The following is a 19,089-nucleotide window of genomic DNA, read 5'->3' as shown; positions in this document are numbered from 1 at the left end:
AGGGGGTGCCCTCAGCATTCAGTTTAGCAGGTCTTGTAAACACTTGCTAAATTGAGCTCTGGAAGATCTATCACTAAAGCATCAGTCCTCCAGAAAGTGAAGACGTGGCCTGAGATATTAAGTATCACAAATAATGATTAGCTGATCCATGTTAATGACTATTCTATATTTTCCTTAATCTAGTTGTGTGGTACTAAATTGAATCTGCACATGTGAAAGCCAATAGTGTATTGCTGGTATGGCCAGAGTTAAGGCTGCATAGTGCTCATTTAACATGAGGATGGAGATAAACAGTATGGATGGACAAGGAACAGGTGAGACTGAGAAGGCAACCGATCAAAGGAGTGTAGATGCGGCTGAACGACAACGGATTTTCAGAGTTGTGTTGTGCAGTCTACCAACCATTACTTGGGAGTTAACATTCTTGAGTCGAAATTTCCCAGGTTTTTAATATTGTACGTTCTCCATCAGAGTCCCTAGGTCTCTCCCCCACTGGCTAACAGATTATTTCCAATTAGAGAAATAATTCATTTTAAAAAGTTCAAGACTGGCTTATAATCAGATCACAAAACACGAGTTTAGTGAGAGATATTTGTAGTTTGGGGAGATGATAGTTCTTTAGCTGCATAAAACCGAAGATATGTAGAAGACAGGGCAATTTTTTACTTCCAAAAAAGGTTTTAATAAAAGTTATACAGAAGAGTCAATTACTTCTGAAGAGTTATTCTTCATAATTCAATTGAAAATTAGTTCACATTAACAGAACAGCTAAGTGCATCGTAACACATCCATGATATGCATATGCTACTGACCCCTACATATAATTTTTTTTAACTGAAAATTTATAAGTTACCTGCAGTTTATCTTCATGGTTTGTATGTGTTTGTGACAGATATCTGAATTCCTGAGTGAGCCAAAAGCAATGTTTGACATGCTCCGGAGAAACAAAATCTTCTGCTACTTTAATACAGCTGTATAAGTTATGAACCTGAGAGAGAACAAAGATATCAGTCACATGTCTAGAAGTCTGAAATTCTCAATCAATAATAGTATAATTGGTTCTTGCCTGATGTGGTGCTCCTGCTGGAATGAAAACTACATCTCCTAGAAACTGTACGATAGCCCAGCCTTGAACTCCATATTCTTGATGAAGACGTTTTCTCAGAGATCTGTCCAAATACCAACTCTGATCATGAATTGGATCATGATCAACAGGGTTTTCTTGACCTTGTTCTTCTGAGACCTGAAAAAACAGTCACGGTATGACAGTGATTACTCAAAAAGATGTTAATTCTTTATCTAACGTACACTTGTATTTGATAGACAACGTCAGACCACTGAATAGTTGACCTGTATGTTTATGTTTAAATACCCTACTAGCTATAAACACTAATGAAAACATAAGGCTTCATCTTCCAGTACTTTAAGAACTTTAAAGGTTACCACCATAATCTGTTTAATACAGAAGATGCATTACTCTTATAGCATTCTGCAAGCATTTGCTAAAGACCTTCACTACACTCCTGTGACAAGGACAAGTATCTCATTTACAGTAGGGATGTTAAAATTAGATTAATCAACTAATTGAATAATTGATGGAATTTCCATTGACTATTGGATTAGTTGATAAGGGCACTTCTGCTTTTGAAATGTACAAAATTGTGCATTCAAAGATTCAAATGCCACGAGCAGCCTGGGTCTAGCAGGGGACTCTTGAAAGTCAAGAGTCCCCCGCTGGACCCAGGCTACATGTGGTGCTTCCATTTCAAAATGTACAAGAGCCCCAGTGGGGACTCTTGTACATGTCAAAGGTGAAACACAACCGCTGCTCTAATAGAGACAGCAAAGGCGGGGGGAGTAGTTTAATCACTTACTTCCGTAATTTACAGACAACCCCTCTGTATCCTTCAAGTGATTTGGACAAAGCCACAGAGGGAGCCAGCCAGTGCAGCAATGTGATTGGAGGTTTTGTACTAGAAAGAAAAATATGTACTATAATCTACCTATACCTTGGGTCTTCTCAAAGAAATATTTAAGGTAAAGCCTTATACTATTTTGTAAGATCATCTGAAACAAAGCTGAAGTTAGGGATGTAAAATTATATAAATAAATAAAACCAGTAACTGTATAACCAAATCAAAATTATATCAGTTACATGGTTAAACAGTTACCCAGGAACCTAAGGATAGAAGGGTTAACCTAAAGGAAGGGTGCTGGAAGAAGAGTACCCCCGCATCTGGAATCCCAGCACATGTAGGGTCTGGGGTCCTGGATGCCAGCCTTGTACTTTGGGCTGTGCCATTACCAGCTGAGAGACCAGCAACCCAGATGAACCCTGGCTGGCACAGGGCCAGCAGGCAGGACTCTAGGCAGAATTTAACCATTAACAGAAACCAATAAGCATCAACTTATTAGTTAAAGTCTTACATCCCTAGTTGAAATATTAAACTTCCCACATAGAAGCAGTGGGAAGCATTTGCCATTCACATCCCTTAAATCTAGATGGTGAACTGGCTCTCTGATCCCTACCAATAAAGCTTGTGAATGACAAGCCCTACATTCACAACTCTTATGAATAAATAAGACAACATGTAGGTTTATCAGCAATGTATTTGTTCAAGAGAACAGCCTAGAACCATTATTAGAATTTGGAAGTTTCACTTTTTCAAGTTTTCTCCTCCCTCCCCTCCAAAGTCATATATGTTCCAATCACTTGGCTAACTCCATCACCTCCCTTTTAAAAGCTCTGAATCAGTTTTATTTTTGTTCCCATTATCAAACAGGATCTATACCTGGAACTGAACCCCCAAATTAACCATCTTGCCAGGTGTACACAAAGCCCAGATATACAGATACAAAGTGTTTCAGTCTGGTTAGTTTAATTATCTCCCTCCAGTTTTAAGATATACCAAGTGGGAGATGTGGTGAGAGAAGCAGCTTTCAAGCTTACACAGCACTCTTCTTCAGCTATAGGAAATTTAGGGTAGGTCTAGGCTACAAACGTGCAGCTGTGTTGCTGTAGCTTCTGGTTAAGCTCTCCCCATCTGCTTAACTCCCCTCCACAAGACGCAGTAGTTATATCAGCAGAAGAAGCTCTTTCACCAACATTGTGTCAAGTATCAGAGGGGTAGCCGTGTTAGTCTGAATCTGCAAAAGCGACGAGGAGTCCTGTGGCACCTTATAGACTAACCGAAGTGTAGGAGCATAAGCTTTCGTGGGCAAAGACCCACTTCGTCAGATGCATGCATGCATCTGACGAAGTGGGTCTTTGCCCACGAAAGCTTATGCTCCTACACTTCGGTTAGTCTATAAGGTGCCACAGGACTCCTCGTCGCTTTCACCAACATTGTACTGTCATCATGAAGGATCAAGTTCAGTAAAACTACATTGCTCACAGGTGTAGATTTTTCATGCTACCTAGCAATATATATCTAAGGAAGTGTGTCCTATAGACTTCAGTGACACAGCTTAATATAAGGCAAAACAGACTGTTTAGCATAAATAGTTAACATATTTCAAGGTGAAGTGGCCCATTGACACCGCTCCAGTCATAGGCAGGTGGGGGAGTTGTTAGTGGGTTATAGATTGTTGTAATAGGTCATAAATCCTGTGCATATTCAGTCCATGATTTTCAGTGTCCAGGAAAGTTATGAATCTAAGCTCCCAGTCTTGTATTTTGCAAGTATTGTGTGAATTTCCTTTGAGGATGAGGACTAAGAGGTCAGATATAGTTATTACTGTGAAGAAAAGTGTTCACCCACAAGTAATAGGGCAATTTGCCTTTTATTGTTTTCCTATGAATTCATCTGAGAGCACAGTGATGATTTCGTTTCACTTACATAGTTGCTACTGGGGCATTTAGTGCCCTGGACTAGGTATACCCTGTAAAGCAGTGGTCTCCAACCTTTTTAATACAAGATCTTTTTCGATTTAAGTGTAATGTAAGATCTTCTTCAAACCCAAATATCCTTGTCCCGATTCCTTCCTGCCCCTTCTTTGAGGCCCTGCCCCTGCTCCACCCCCTACTCCAAGGCCTCATCCTGCTCACCCTTTCGTCCCCCATCCTCATTCACTTTCACCATGCTGGGGAAAAGGTTTGGGGTGCAGACTCTGATCTTGTGCCAGAGGGTTCAGCGTGAGAGAAGGGCTCCAGGCTTAGCTCAGGACAGGAGATTGAGGTCCAGGGTGCAAGCTCTAAGAAGGAGTTTGGGTTCAGGGGGGAGGGGGAGAGAGATTTACTTATGGGGCAGGAAGTTGGGTGCAGGTGGAGGTTCAGGGCTGGGACAAGGGTTCAGGATGAAGGCTCTGGCTGGGCACCATTTGAGTTGGCTTTCAGGTGGTGGAGCAGTGGGGTTAAGACAGGCTTACTCCTGCCCTCGCCCTGCACCACTCATGAAAGCAGCTGGCATGTATAACAGTGGCTCCAATGATACCATGTGCTGTCCCTCATCTACAAGTACTGAGCCCACAGCTTCTACTAGCCATGGTTCCCTGTTATCGATCCATGGGAGCTGAACAAGTGGTGTCTGCAGGCAAGGACAGCATGCGGAGACCCCCTGTGCTGCTTCTCTCAGGGGCTGTAGGGACATGCCAGCCACTTCCAGGAGCAGCAATTATCATCTGGATAATTACTCCAACCATGCCAGGTTTGGCATTTTAGAACTCACTATTTGAATTAAATTTAAGCATAAGAGAAATGAAAATCTTTGCAAGCTGTAAAAGAAATAACCCTCCACATGTGCTGGGAGAGGAGAGTGAAGGACAGTGTGTTTGTGAGAGTGACAGACACGCACATAGTGAGCGAGAGTGACAGATTTGCATTGTCAAGCTCTCTCTATCCCCTTCCCTCTGTGTGGAGTTAGGGTACAGGAGTGGGGGGAAGGAGGGACACCCTGACATCAGCACCCTCACCTATTCTCCCTCCTAGACCCTGCACAGCAAGCAGGAGGCTCCCAGGGGAGCAGCACCAAGGTAGAGCATCATGACAGTGGATGGAGAGGCAACTGAAGTGCCAGCGCTTGATAGCTTCCTGGCCAAACCAGTCAGGATCACCTGTCAGAGGCTCCAAGACATACCAGTAGATCCCAAGCTTCTGGTTGGCGACCACTGCTGTAATGTAACAGGCATGTTCAGGAACTATGGCACTTGAAAGGTGTGTCATAGGAGGGTGTTGATCATTGCAGCAGTGGAGATAGTGGGTATATGTTTTGCATCTGTTGTCAGTCTCTGATTTTGCCACAGCTACAACTAAGGATGTAAAATCCCGTTTACTTAGTTAACTGGTTAAGCCTTATGTTTAACTGGTTAACCAATTAAAATGGGGATGGGCCGGGCCAGGCCGTGCCTGCTGCAGACAAGAGCTGCTCTGACCAGCTGGAACGCTCTCCGTACCAGCCCACAGTGTACTGGGCTAGACCCACCACAGCCAGATCCACCCCCATTAAGAGTGAGGCTTACCAGTTAACTATTCACATCCCTACCTCCTGCCAATGTTCATCCTTTACATATCAACTAACAGCAGACTTAAAAACTGACCAATTTTTAAGATGTTTACAGGTTATAATATATTCAAGCCACATTGTAGTAGGCAGGAGGATTGAGTCTGATGACAAACTCCTCCTCCATTCTCTTACAATGCCAGATATTCAGAATCCAGAGAGGAGAGGAGGGATCAGAAAATACCAGACATTTTAGGTGTCCGGTATTTTCTGAATATTTTTTTTTTACATTGGACAGGAGGCAAAAATACCAGACTGACTGTGTCAGTTCTGGACACCTGGAAACCCTACTTGTCCTGCTCCTTGGCAATCTGCCACAGAGTTGGAGACACCAGGGATTTCTCAGTTCTATTAGTTACTTTTAGTTAAAATTTGCATTTCTTTTTAACCTTAGTTTGTCTGGCTTCTGCTTCTAGCCACTAGATCTTGTTTTGTAGATTAAAAAAGTCTCTTACAAAATTTCCGTTCCCCCTGTATTAGTTTGTTCCTAAGTGTAAAATTAACCTACCTTTTTAAGGAATTCCCGGATCTTCTCTGTATCTTTAGCAGCATAAATGTGCCATAGAGCTCCAGGTTTCTCCCGACTCTCTATAAAACGCTTAATTGTCAACTCATCAGAATCACCATCTTGTATTGTTTTAAGCACTTCTGTATAGAAAAAAGAGTGAACACACAATTATACTAAAGGTCTTTTCCTCTGTTTACACAGAGATGATTTCAACGTGTAAATGTTTTACCTTCTTCTTGATTAACCTGCCCTTTTGGTATGCCCACATAAACCATAACATTAGCTGCATCAGATACATCTAAATGGAGGTTTGTTGTTCCATACTTTCTATCTTCTGGTGTAATTAAACCTGAAAAAATTCAATATGCAGCATATGAATAGGTCAATAAAGAAATATCCACTATAAGCAGCAGCTGTATTTGAAAAGCAGTGTTTACAATGTTTGTTAACATGATTACAGTATCAAAGTGGTTTCAGAGTCAGAATCCAAGTCTAGCCTTATTATCTACATATAATCATGAAACATACATTTTCAAAATAGGCTGTTTGCCTTCATACCTAACATAGGTACCATGTACAGAAGCCATGCTCAAGACTTACTAGTACAAAGTTTGTGTAGCCATTTCAGATAGTACAAGTCTCAGAAACAATCCTGTTTCCATGAAGTGCAGCAGCTCTCCTAATTAACTCCAAAATGAAAAACTGTCAAGCATGGCTCTAAAAGAAATAAGCCTGAGAGCTATTTTAATGCATGTCACAGATTCCTCTTATTACAACTTAAAACAAGGTAACAGTTTGACTGTGCCAGGAAAACGGGATGTGCCTGAAATGGGATTGCTTCTCAAAGCCAAACAGAAATGAGACAATTATCAAATATGGTCCTCAAAAATGACATAACTGAGTGAATGCTGAGAAAGACTGAACCAAGATGAGCCAGAAAAATAGGATGAATTTGGAATAGGATTGCTTCTCAAACCTTTCAGAAAAGAGATGAAACAGAGAATTTGTAGCTCTATTTTGGCACAGCTAAATTAAAGCTTAAAGTTTGAAAACTAACAATCTTCTATTGGCTGTAGTCATTTTGGTTTCCCTTTTTTGTTAAAACAGAACGATAAGAGTTTAGAGAGATGGAAAAACAAAATACACTATGGAATTCCCGAATTACTGTCCTGAGCAACGCCGAGTTAATCTGCTAGTTAAATATAAAACCAAGAGATCAACTGATGGATATTGACTGTAACTCATCTGAGCACTGCTAGTTGTTACCAAAAGGAAACAAGATCAAACACCTAATTTGGATTAATAGAATGACAAATCTGATTGTCTAACTAATTACAAGGGCTGTACTTAATTCTGTAGTTCCCATATATTCTAGTAAATGTTAAGCATGAGCTACAAAATTAACAGGATTACTTACCATATGCATTGTACATTTTAGGACCTAAATCTGGTCGAACAAAATAGTTGGGAAGTCTGGAGGCAAGGTTGAGTTTACCATCTCTTCTAGTGTACTCTGGCAATGGAATATTATTCATCAGGTCATCAAACCTACAGTAATACAACTCCATTACTATTAGCCAATAGTACAAAATATTCAAGGGACAGATTTATAAAAATTAATACAACTAACGTTCTTCTTTTCCAGACAAGAGATATAATTTTCATCGATGTACTAATTAAATCTAATGTGAAAACTAGAGAACAGCTAGCTATGACATAGGTATGTGATGTTTAAAAGTCTACACTAGCACTTTACAATGCTGTAAAAAATACACATACATCCTGCTTCTGAGCCCAACAAATTACAGTTCTATAAAGTGCCAGTGTGAACCAGGCTATAGCGCTGGCAGTCATGCTCCCACAGCTGTTAGCTACTTCCTTTGTAGAGGTTTACATAGAGTGCTAGGAGATCTCTCTCCCAATGCTAGTGCCATGGCCACATTCGGTTTAAAGTGCTGGTGCTAAGTGTAGAGAAACCCTAACATATATTAGTAAATTATACTAATGTAATGAACAACACTGAAGCCCCTAACATCAACTAAGTGACAGTATGAGAATTGTCCAAAAAGTACAGCATGCAAATTAGGTGAGGCACAGGTCAAATTTGGCCTAAATTTGGCAAAAAGTATATTTTGGCAGAACCTAAAAACTAAGAAGTGTTACAGAATTTTTCCTTTTTGAAGTCTAAACTTAATCAGCAAGCAGCACCAAAGGGTTAATTTAGATGAAAATGCAACTTATTGTATATTTATGACTATCTATAATATATCTTTGACACCAAACCATTCCAAACATCTCACAGCAACATATGTAGCTTATACATACACTACAGTCACCACTCAAAGTTGAAGCAGATGTTTCAGAGTAGGGATGTAAGCGACTAGTCAACTATCCATTTAAGCATATGCTTATCAGATAGTTGACTCGACTAGTCGCTTCTCCCCACTTGCTACATCTATCAGAGAGAGGCAGTAAAGGGGGAGCAGGAGCCCAGACTGGGGGAAGCCAGTTTAAAAGCCAGTTCCCTCCCCCAACACCATCTATGTGAGGGAGGGCCAGGAGCACAGCAGGGAGCTGGCGGCACTTCTGCCTTTGAAATGTAGCAAGGCTCTTACTACGTTTCAAAAGCAATAGCGCTATGGGCTCGGGGTGAGCGGGGAACCCTAAGTTTCCCCACTGGCCCTGTGATCCCTGCTTTTGAAATGTACCACTGTCTCCCTGGGCTCTTGTGCATTTCAAAAGCAGGGAGCGCAGGGCCAACAAGGGATTGCTTGAATCCCATGCTGGCTCTGTGCTGCCTGCGACACTTCCACCTTTCAAATGTAGCAACAGACGTCAGGGCTCTTGCTACATTTCAAAGATGGAGGTGCCCTTATCGACTAATCAAATAGTCGATGACAATTGCACTGACTAGTCGATTAGTTGATTACATTTAACATCCTTATTTCAGAGTTCAATACTATTTGTGATTTCTGGTGCATCAACCATGCAAGGAAAAGGTTTTTTTTGTAAATTCATACCGAGATGGCATCATGTCTCGGAAGTCTTCTCCTGGAGGCCAGTCCTTAAGCTTCAACACCATTGGCTCCCCTCCTTCTGTTTTAAGACGGCCTATCATTAAAATTTCACAGGTATCAATTTCTTGTAACTCAAACTTCTTATAACAGAAAAACCTATTCAGAAGTTTCTGATCTCATACATTACAAGCACACTTTTTTTTATACAAAACTAGGACCCTGTTTTTTTCTACAACACTATTAAGGAATTTGCCAGAGTTGTATTCCAGAAAAAGCAGTGTCTTACAATAGCACTAGTTCTTCCAGGGGTCTTGTCCTCCCTATCCATCCAGTTCCAGCTGCAATTTAATTTCAGGAAATAGTGGCTATGGTGGCCTAATAGCAACCTCTCCCAGTATCAGAGGCTTGGGATAGAGCCAACCCCCAGCTCTAGATGATAAATAAAAGACATGAGAGAGTTCTTCAGGTAGCAGTCTTGTGGATTTTTATGATGGGTACATTATGTAGGTAGACCATTGAGCTCTAGTAGAGCAAACTAACCAGTGTTTAACAGTGCCAACCTATCTATTACATAAAGGAAAATGTTTGTGCTCTAATGACTTAAGACACTGTAAGAGCTACCACAACCAAACTTTTCATGGGATAACCTTTCCTCCAGGAGAAGGTTTTAAGGTACTTTTGGACCCGATTGGGGTCCCGCCCTGCCCCCTGCAGCCCCAGGCGCAGGCTGGGGCGCCCCTCCCGCATGTAGCCTCCCAGGACTTGCCCCCTCCTGCCTGCGAGGTTACATAACCCGCCCTTTTCCCTCTCTCCCCCCTCCCTCCCCGCCAGCACGCTGTGCCCCCACCCCCATACGCACAACGGCTCGGGCACCCACCCTGCCCCCCATGGCACCTGCAGCCCCAGGCGCAAGCTGGTGCACCCCTCCCACATAAACTTCCCCTCCACCCGGGGTCACTTCCCACCTGCCACCTCCCCTCCAGAAACCAAGACCAAAGCTGGCCAGCCTTTCTGCTTAGCTCGCTGGGCTTATGCGAGCAGAAGGAATCCGTGTGCCTGCTGCAGCGTAGGGCAGAGGGGCCGGGTTAAACCCTCAATGCATTACACTGTTGTGAAGCCAGCCTGCTGCTGTTCATACTGTGAGTGGGGCTCTTCTGTGTCTGGTTCCAGCCATCGGGGTTAGATGTGAGCTCTGAGCTTTTGCTTACCAAGGCAGGGCAGGTGGATCCCTGAGCCAACCTTGCAAAGAGAAGTCCCCTTGCTACTGGCTGCATGACTGTACACTCTTCTCCTGGGGGCTGGCTGCTCAGTCCTGGGGGGAGGAGGGTCCTGCTGCTCTCAGAGGGTCAGGTGTGGGCCAGGAGCCGTCAGCCCCCAGGACCTGTGACTCTGGGGGTCCCCTGGCTATGGGTCCCCTCCTTTCCTAAATTTTGTTCCTCCGGTTTCCCGAGCAACGCCAGGTAAGTCCAGCTAGTAGCCTAATAATGCACTTAAGATGTACTGAGAGGAAATGCATTCCCTTTACACTGATTAAGGGCTATTAAAAGCATAGATGGATTTCTGAATTGCTTTAGTCCTATTCCAACAGCAAGAACAGACCCTGGCACCCTTCTAACATCAAATGTAGTAGTTTCCAAGGTGAGAAGGCAGTTTTAGGAAGACCATCTAGAGATGAATTCCTTATGAATCACACTTTAAGACACCATTTCTGGTATCAATCAGACCACAACAACTTTATCACTACATGTTGTACTTCTTTTAACCGGGACTCCCGGGTCCAGCATGGACCACAGATGTTCCTGGACCACAGAGCCCAGGAAGAAGGAGGTCTGGTGGTGGGGCAGGAGCGTCATTGGGGCACCGGCAACTCCACCAGGAGCCCATGGGGAGGGGAGGGGGGAAAAAAGAGAGAAGAGGGAGGAAGGAAGGCCCCAGCATAGCTCCCTGGCCTCAGCAGCTGGAGAGCTGTAACCTGGCAGTGGCTGTGGACCTCTGGCCCCAGCCAGGGAGCTCCAACCCTAGCAGCAGCCAGAGAGCTCTGGCCCCATCCCAGGCCATGGAACTCCAGTCCTAGCAGCAAACAGCGAGCTCTGGCCCGGGCCATGGAACTCCAGTCCAGTCCCTCCACCCCAGCCACAGAGCTCCAGCTCCAGCCATGGAGCCCCGGCTGCGCAGCTCTGGCTATGGAGCTCCGGTCCCAGGGGCTGAGGGAGCAGTAGGGACAGGCTAGAGACCTAACCCAGTGACAGCACGGCCACAAGGCGAGGGATCTTCCCTGTTCTGGCAAATCCCCTTGTTTGGGACCAGTCAGGTCCCAAGGGTGCCGAACCAGCAAGGTCCACCCTGTAATGGAATACTGAAAAATTAAAAGTGAGCCCTTAAATAAAACTTATGTCTTGCACTTCTCACAGAAGTGATTCCAATTAGAAGTGCAAAACGTGAAATAAAGAGTTTTCTAGGTGCTCAACAAGCCAATTCAACCATCTTATTAGCATTAACATTTATCATTTTACAATCCAGATTCCACTGGTAAAACAGCAGAAGGATGTATTTTAAGCAAGGGAAGTACTCAAACTTCCTCCCAGCGTTTCCCCAAAGACCCTCTGCCAGACAGACGAAAAAGATGCTGAAGGAGGAAAGCCCTAAAAAGGAGATTGAGAAAACATTTTCATTCTTGTACAGAGGACTTGGAACAATGTCAGTGCATTTCACACAGTGCACCTGTTAAGAACAATGACAGGCACGCTGAGAGAGATGAACCATTTGCTTAACCCCCCCCCCAAAAAAAACACTGAAACTTGGAACTACTGGGTTTACCAGATTTTCCAAGCCAGACAGAATAGTATATTCCCATGACAGAGATGTCACAGATAAAAGTCTGGAGTAAAGCAAGCAGTAAGAATGGGAAGCAGAATATTTTCTTATGTTTGCCATATTTCTTAGTACTGTATCCATTATCCAAAACAATAGAATGTAAGTGACTTGACATTTCATACTTGGAATATCTTCAAATCCATCCCAGAAGTCTCCTACAGTAGCTCCTGTGATAATTTCATTAGTTCTGCAATTAACCAGATCTACTTCCTGTTGGCCGAACTCCTTCCTGAAGGATTCTGGTTTCCAAAGCTCTGTATTTAATTTGTGATGCACTCCAGACACCATCACAGGCTACAAAGACATATGAAAGAAAAAGTAAAGCCTCTATTTCAGAATATTTTACATAAAAAGCACTTCTGCAGGGCCTCATCATACAGGAATTATAATGACAGTGTCAAGAGATTATACTATATCTAGTAAGAAAAACCCACCTTTTCTCTAACGTCTTATTCATAGTATTGCTGAGGCCATGGGTACCTCATGAAAATATATTTAGAGTAGCATTTACAATACCTTTATATTATTTAGGTGATAATGTTAGGTTTACATCGTCTGTAGATTTTATATTAAAACTACTTTGTCGTTTAAAATCTTATCCATATTTGAGGGAAATAAAGAAGGAACCAGTAGCAACAAAATTGCAAATTCATTCATCCTTTGTACTTTCAGAAGTTAATTTTAGAAACTACAAAAACTTCAAATGTATTTAAGTTGCCTGGAAAACAAAAGTTTGTCATGCTACCTTTAAACACTTAACTGGAAAAGCATGTTCTGTTAGAAGAAAAACAAAGTTGGTCACAATACAGGTGACAGAGATCACTGATGCTAAGTGAACAATTTTTCATTACTTTGGATGTCAGCTCCCAGACTTATGACCAGAGCCAGAGTCACAACAGGAGCCACCAATAATCACAGCAAGCGGTATTAAAATGCAGAGTACTTCATTCAGTTTAGCTTGTTCTATGCAAGGAGATCAGCACTAATGAACAAACTCAGCATTCATGGCAATTATGGATAATAATTTCCCTTTAAACAGATAAAGAAATGAAAGCAGAGTGAGTCTGTGATCTTACCATCTGTCAGTGGCAAAGTTAAGAACACACCTAGAATGTGAAGTCCACTTCTACTCTGCTCTAATCACCAGACAATCATTGATAGTGTCTGTCTGGCACAAAGCAATGCAACATATGGCATGCTGAACTGGAAATGATAATCTCAGAACCAAAGCTGAATGTCCAGCTATATGCTCTGAAGATCCTTTCTGCTTATACACCTCAGCAATAAAGGGCCATTATAAAAAGGTACATAGTGTGTATTAGCCCACTAAGGACAATGTGAATATGCAGTATTAGCCCACTAAGGACAATGTGAATATGCAGTAAACAAAACATCGAGGAAAATACCTGTCCCTGCTTCCAGCATTCTCTGAACACATTCCAGTTACTTGCATTGTTGGGATCTTGAAGACACAACAAGCGGTTATCACATAGCCAATAGTGTGGTGTATCAAAGCCCAATATGCTAGGCTTTATAGTTAATCCTTGAGGTTTCTTAGGCAAATCTGTGAGAGTTCTACATTGCACCAACGATGCAAAAATGTCATCCAGGATTTTGGGAGTGCTCTTGAGCCCACTTTCTGTCTGAATTGAAGAGGAAGAAGAGAAAGTGGATGTTAATATGCTTCTGTTGCAGTCATATGTCAAGATGCCATCTGTTCTCCAGTGGTCTTAAGTAATCCAACATTCCTACTAGATATTTTTGCCACAAATGACCCCTTTTCACTTTTGCTCACATTCATATTATGTAAGGATAAAATTCTTGTCCTTATAGTTTGTTTCATTGATACAGCTTTATACTAAAATAATATAGAAAGACATCTGTGCAAACCCACTGAAGAAGATGGAGCATGGATCCCAGCTAGGATTATATTTATGGTTAGTGATCTGAAATCAGTGAGATTGCACTGCTGAAGCCCAGGTTAAATACTTCCCTATTATTTCAAAATTAGTCACACACTGGGTTTAATTCACATCAGGAGGGAAGCAATCTGCAATTCTGGCATCTAAAAAAAACCAAACACACACCTGATGGAGAATGCAGCTTTTAAAACTCTAGCTGGGGTTGTCTGTGGCACTCTGGAAGCACTGGGAGGCAATGTGGCTGCTGGCACACACAGTGTAAGAGGAGAGCTTGGTATTGGTGGATGCTCTAGACTCAACTAATTTTTCCTCATGGGTGCGTCATTCCCAGAGCACCCGCTGGTGCCTACACTTCCAGATGTAGGAGCTACAGTTTTGCCAAGATTATGCCACTGTGGCACTACTCCATGTAGGCTATAACTATATACCTCCATATGTAGGACTCTGATGGAAGCTAGGCAATGAACGTGCCTTCCCTAACAAAATATTTTGATGGTTATGTTTAGCACGTTCTTGGTGAAATGGTTCCTATTTGCTATACCTTTTCAGTAGAGTTGGGCTTTTACACCACAGCAAGAAAAAGAAAACATTGCAGAAGTCGTTGTATACCTTTCCTCCAGAAGAGTTCAGCAGATTCCTCAAGAAGCCTGTATTGTTGTTGCTCACAGGTGTTAATATTGCACTGTTGAACGTTTGCAGGGCTGTAGTGGGTTTAGTGAAATTGGGGAGGGTCTGAAGAGGTTTGTTTTCATTCTTTAAAGTGGATGTGAGGAGTTTATCTAAAATGCAGAGGGGGGGAATCCAATGAAGCTGAACCAAGGCAGGTGTACTCTTGAGTTTGAAGAACAATTTTATAAACATTTAAAAAAAATACTTGTGAAGATGACCAACATTCAGTTTAAAACCATCTTTGAGTCATACTACATTTCAACTATATTCATTAAAATGCTATTCCTTTTTGGAGGAGACATTACCCCTTTATGTAGTTTTAAATTTATAAACACTGATACAAACAAAACTGTGGCTGAAATGTAAATACATTCAGCGTCAAGAAATATTTTGCCCGTTGTCAATGGCTGAAGATAGTAAAAAGAGCATTCGACTCTCAAGACTTGCAGTTTTAGATGCTTCATGACAGCGGTGGGGAACCTTTTTTGGGTTGGGGGCCACTAAATAATCCACAGAGATATCAGCTGGGGGCTGCACACACACAAGCACCCCCCCCCCAACGTGGTGTAATGTTCTTTAATTATTTAGAATTTTAGTGTGATGGCTGAGTTTGCTTTTCTTTGCCCAGCTGTGGCCACTCCTGCCTCCTTAAAGGCATCCCCATGCAGGGAAGGGGATGAGTTTCCCTTCCCTCCCACTCCTGCAAGGGATCACCCCCCCATTCCCCAATGCCTTCTTAACTGTTAAGGGGGCACTGCTGGCAGTGTGAGGCCACCCTATACAGGGAAGAGATGGGGGGGGAGCTGGCCTTGCTGTGGCCTCCCCCCATGCAGGGAGGGGGGCTTGCCTTCCATCCCCAGAGGGGGAGGGATCTCCCCCTCCCCTTTCCTTCCCGGTCCCTGAATACCTCATTAATAGTTCCAGCCTCTGTGCAGCTGCCTGGGGCGGGGGAAGAAGAGGGAGAGAGGGTACCATGCACAGAAACACCAAGGAGCTCCAGCCCATGGAGCTTCCCCTCCAGCCAGGTCTCCTGCATACACCACAAATGTCCACCCACGATGCAGGGGAGGCTGGGGAAGTTTTTAAAGCAACCCCTGGGGACTCCCTTCAGCATTTCATCGCTATCCCCTCCCAAGGGCTGGATTAAATTGGCCCGTGGGCCAAATCTGACATGCCAAACAGAGGTTCTCCACCCCTGCTTTATGACATTAGGCACTGACTCTTCCATTTCCTTCTGGAGAGTGGAAGGGGATCTGTTCTCTGCCCAAAACACAGCACCAAAACTGGCACCATACTTGAACTGACACATTTTTACTTATGCCTCAGATTTTCCTCAAAGAAACATATTCATACTTCCTTCTACTATATTATTGCAGAGTACAGATTGAACCTCCCTAAGTCCAGCGCTCTCTAATCCAACAACATCCATTGTCTGGCATGATTTTATTTATCCGGATGTCCATTTATGGGTGTGGCCAAGTTTCCCACGTCCCATAAAGTTTGTTTACAGCTACCAAGTCCTGGCTCTGACTATTCTGTTCCGTTATTTAGCTCTGATTTACCCCTAAATGTCTTAAGAGTCTTTAGCAGTGAAAGTGTTGGTAATGCTGCTAGACAATATTGACCTTCTGTGGCTTGACAAATTCTCTGGTTCAGTACTGGTCAAATCCTCAGAATGTTGGACTACAGAGGTTTAACCTGTAGTACAGTTTACAGAGTGGATTTACACGAGTGTCTAATCAAGTTAGGTACCTAGTGTGTTTAGGCAATTTTGAAAAATCCAGTGTCACAGGTGAAGTTTCCAAAAATGCCTAAATGACTTAATTTTAAGCTTCATTTAGGTGTTTAACAGTAATTTTTTAAAAATGCTTAATCTCTAAGTGTGAGAAAGTCAGTTCTACAATACACAAAAGTCTTTTTAGATGGTTTATGAAACTTTATGCTAGTAGCTAGCCACCATAACCTCGACCCATTCCACAAACATGTTGAAACTGTACATTTACAATTAGCTAGTATCAGTGAAAGGTTTTTTTTTTTTTACATATGAAACTTACCTTTATTTTCTTTATTCACGTTTCCACTTGTTAGATTAGCCAGCCAACTTAAGGAAGGAGAAGTATTTACTGGAGAGACTGATTTACTTCCAAGTGTTGGTTTTATCAAAGAATCACAGCTAGTGGCCAATGGGTTTAGGATAAAATTATGCTGAAGGGTAGATTTCTCTCCAGGGATTAAATTCTGCAAAACAAGTTGAAGGACTTAAACCTAAAGATACTTAAGTAGTTTGCCCAAAGTTACAGAGGAAGACTATGGAGAACAGAGAATTCAGCCCTGCTCGCCAAGTCCTGGGTTAGTAACTTAGCCACCAGATAATTTGTCATCTCCCTTTTACTTGACATTCTTTCTTTACATCTGTTATTGACACCCTAGAGCAGTGTTCAACTGATCCATCTGCTAGACATCAGTTCAGTTCTGCTCCCAAGTAGGGCCTCTGCTTTAAAGGATCACTTTGCCACTCTGTTCCAGTTCCATCCTCAGCTCCCAGCAGGCTCCAGCTTATGCACTTCCCTGCCCAGACCCAGCTGCAATGTCCCCATACTAAAGAGGCTCCTGACTCTTGTAGTTACTCCACAGCTCAAAATCCAGGATACGCAAGTGAGCATGAGGAATAACAGTGCTTGTTCAGATCATGAATATTTTTGCTTAACTGAATTCAAATATTTCCATTTCACCTGGGTGCAAAACTTCCACTTTCAATCCACTGCCAACCATCATTTTCAGAGGGAAATTTTTTTCCATGAATCCAATTAGCAATAAAAACACGACATTTAAATGTGTCATAAATTGCATGGAAATGACTCAATTTTCAGAAAGGCGTTGCCAACAGAAGCATTTGATTTATTCCCAAGTACCTTTAAGTGCTTAAAGCTCACCAACAGAGCGCTTTGTACAATTTGTCTAATTTCAATGTAATTAAAAAAAGGGCTCTAGCTTTGTAAATTCTGTTAGTAATAAGATTACTATTTTTATAAGCCTATCTCCACCCCCATTTCCTCATATCACAGCCCTTTAGAATCATTTGTTAGCTAGATAGTCTAAAATACTTGTTAAAACTCCAGTAATAGAGTCTAAGGCAGATTAAGCATTTATTATTTTCTCTAGATTTAACCTACTGTGTTGTGTTCTTTTGTCAGTAAATCTCTAGGACTCAAGGAATTTCTTTCGTTCTCTTTATGCCACCCATCACATTCCCTTAGCGTTCCAGTCTAGGGCTATGTCTACACTATAGCCTCGTGCAAAAACATATGCAAATGAGGTGAAGCATGGGAATATCGCTGCACCTCATTTGCATAACAGGCTCCATTATTGTGCAAAAACCCCCTCTTGTGCAAGAGACATCCTTCTGCATTTTTTTCCCCAGTAAGAACGGCTCTTGAGCAAGAGGGGGGTTTTGCGCAAAAAGGAGCTGTGTAGACAGCTCCTTTTTGCAGAGAAGCCTCTTGCACAAAAACAAAGCCTTGTTAATTATGCAAATGAGGCATGGCGATATTCCATGCTTCATCTCATTTGCATTTTTTTTGCACAAAACGGGCACAGTATAGACATAGCCTAGTAGTTTCTTTAAAATATATTTTCTTCAGTACAATCCTCCTTTTCTTTTAGCAGTCAGTGAACGCAAGCTGAAGACTGCTCAGTGCTTTTCAGCAGCCAAACACTTGTTTAGGTGTTTATAAGGTCTCAATTAAATACTCTGCAAGTACACTTAAGAAAGCTGAGCCAGTGAATATGCACACATTAATAGTACACAGATCCATTGAATGGGTTTTCAGACGTGGTTATTGTTGGCCTAAGTCCATATCCACTGAAGTCAGTTACCTTTGAGACGTCAATGGGAGCAGAATCAGGCCAACACTGAGCACTTTAACAAGTCTCAATGTGTGTGCGTGCATGCGCGCGCGAAAATAAAAAAAATGCAAGACAGCGGCAATACCTGTTTTAGATCCTCCTTCAGATTTGGTTTTGACAGGGCCTTTAACTGCTTATTCGCACAAGGACAATTGGCCTTTATTCCCCATTTTGCTCTTACAGAGTGAACAGTGTCACCAACATCATAGAGAGCTAAATGAGAAGAATCAGTAATGAGCTCGTATTATCAAAATTAAACCTATAGACTATCATGGTTCAATGTATGTAGACTATGTAGCTCAAAGACAGTTAAGAGAAAAAGCATTTCCAAAATGGTGATACAAGTTGAACCTCTCTAGTCCAGCATCCTTGGGACCTGACCAATGCTAAACCAGAGAATTTGCCATTGTAGATCAATATTGTCTAGCAGTATTACCAGCATTTCCACTGCTTACTGGACTCTTAGAAGATATTTAGTGGTAAAGTAGAGCTAAGTAACAGTACAGAACAGAGCCAAGAACTGGTGGCTGTAAAACTTTATGAGATTGCAGGAAACTTGGCCACACACAGGATAAGTGGACATCCGGCTGACTAAAATCATGCCAGACCACAGATGTTGCCAGATGAGAGTGTGCTGGAATAGCAAGGTTCAACCTGCATATCAGTTTACCTCACAGTTTACTTAGATTTAATTT

The 19,089-nt window shown here is 42.3% G+C and overlaps 1 protein-coding gene across 4 annotated transcripts in view; it reads right to left on the bottom strand.

The window, feature by feature from the left end:
• The window catches only part of KDM3A (lysine demethylase 3A), a 66,992-nt gene that overhangs the window by 12,391 nt on the left and 35,512 nt on the right, over nt 1–19,089 (bottom strand). For 3 of the 4 annotated variants that reach the window (XM_006111621.4, XM_075930957.1, XM_025185686.2), the window contains 11 exons: nt 18,480–18,607; nt 16,543–16,726; nt 14,429–14,598; nt 13,304–13,540; nt 12,020–12,191; nt 9,027–9,117; nt 7,424–7,554; nt 6,236–6,355; nt 6,007–6,146; nt 1,067–1,243; nt 854–988 (listed from right to left, as the gene is read on the bottom strand). In XM_006111621.4, coding sequence (XP_006111683.2) covers nt 854–988; nt 1,067–1,243; nt 6,007–6,146; nt 6,236–6,355; nt 7,424–7,554; nt 9,027–9,117; nt 12,020–12,191; nt 13,304–13,540; nt 14,429–14,598; nt 16,543–16,726; nt 18,480–18,607 — 1,685 coding nt within the window. Of the gene's footprint in view, nt 1–853; nt 989–1,066; nt 1,244–1,867; nt 1,974–6,006; nt 6,147–6,235; nt 6,356–7,423; nt 7,555–9,026; nt 9,118–12,019; nt 12,192–13,303; nt 13,541–14,428; nt 14,599–16,542; nt 16,727–18,479; nt 18,608–19,089 lie in introns of those variants that run through there. The other variant, XM_075930956.1, reaches the window with a different exon arrangement.

Source organism: Pelodiscus sinensis, chromosome 5, assembly GCF_049634645.1.
Source record: "Pelodiscus sinensis isolate JC-2024 chromosome 5, ASM4963464v1, whole genome shotgun sequence".
Taxonomy (NCBI): domain Eukaryota; kingdom Metazoa; phylum Chordata; order Testudines; family Trionychidae; genus Pelodiscus; species Pelodiscus sinensis.
This window is presented reverse-complemented; position numbering and strand designations above follow the sequence as displayed.